This window comes from Priapulus caudatus, unplaced genomic scaffold (assembly GCF_000485595.1).
Source record: "Priapulus caudatus unplaced genomic scaffold, Priapulus_caudatus-5.0.1 Scaffold19801, whole genome shotgun sequence".
In the NCBI taxonomy this organism is placed as follows: Eukaryota; Metazoa; Priapulida; class Priapulimorpha; order Priapulimorphida; family Priapulidae; genus Priapulus; species Priapulus caudatus.
In genome coordinates, this window is record NW_014596862.1 from 1 (window position 1) to 570 (window position 570).

Here is a 570-nt window from a genome sequence, read left to right on the forward strand (position 1 = left end):
CACCAGAAACATCTACCGCTGCTATTGCACCAAAAGCAAGCGACAATTTCCTTTCTGAATGTTATCAGCTGAGTATTGACGCTGGCGAACTGGTCGCCGACCCATTTCAGCACAGCGTAATGATGGAGCTGCAAACAGTGTATAACGCCCTTCTTGCCCCCTGCTCCACAGACAGGCGTACTCACTTTGGTAATTTCTTCTCTCGTACGGGTAAAATAAACAAAGCAAAACCCAGCAGAAAAGGGCTTTATCTCTGGGGTGGTGTTGGTCGTGGCAAAACCCATCTGGTCGATTACTTCTTTAAGCTCATTCCAAGCAAAAAGAAGTTACGTTTACATTTTCATCGCTTTATGCAACTAGTGCATGAAGATTTAGCGACATTAAAGCATGTAGAAGATCCGCTACAGACCGTTGCCAAAAACCTTTCTCATAAAGCCGACATCATTTGTTTAGATGAAATGCACGTCAACGACATTACCGATGCCATGCTCCTTGGCAAATTGTTCGAACATCTTTTTGAGCAAAACGTAGTGTTAGTGACCACGTCTAACCGCCCTCCACAGGACTTAT

The 570-nt window shown here is 44.6% G+C and overlaps 1 protein-coding gene across 1 annotated transcript; it reads left to right on the forward strand.

Annotated features, from left to right (window-relative positions):
- Window positions 1-122: 122 nt before the first annotated feature.
- On the forward strand, window positions 123-566 carry LOC106820539 (cell division protein ZapE-like; the record flags this gene model as incomplete). Its single annotated transcript, XM_014825048.1, has 1 exon — window positions 123-566. A coding segment is annotated over exon 1 (444 nt), but the record flags the coding sequence as incomplete, so codon positions are not given.
- Window positions 567-570: the final 4 nt, after the last annotated feature.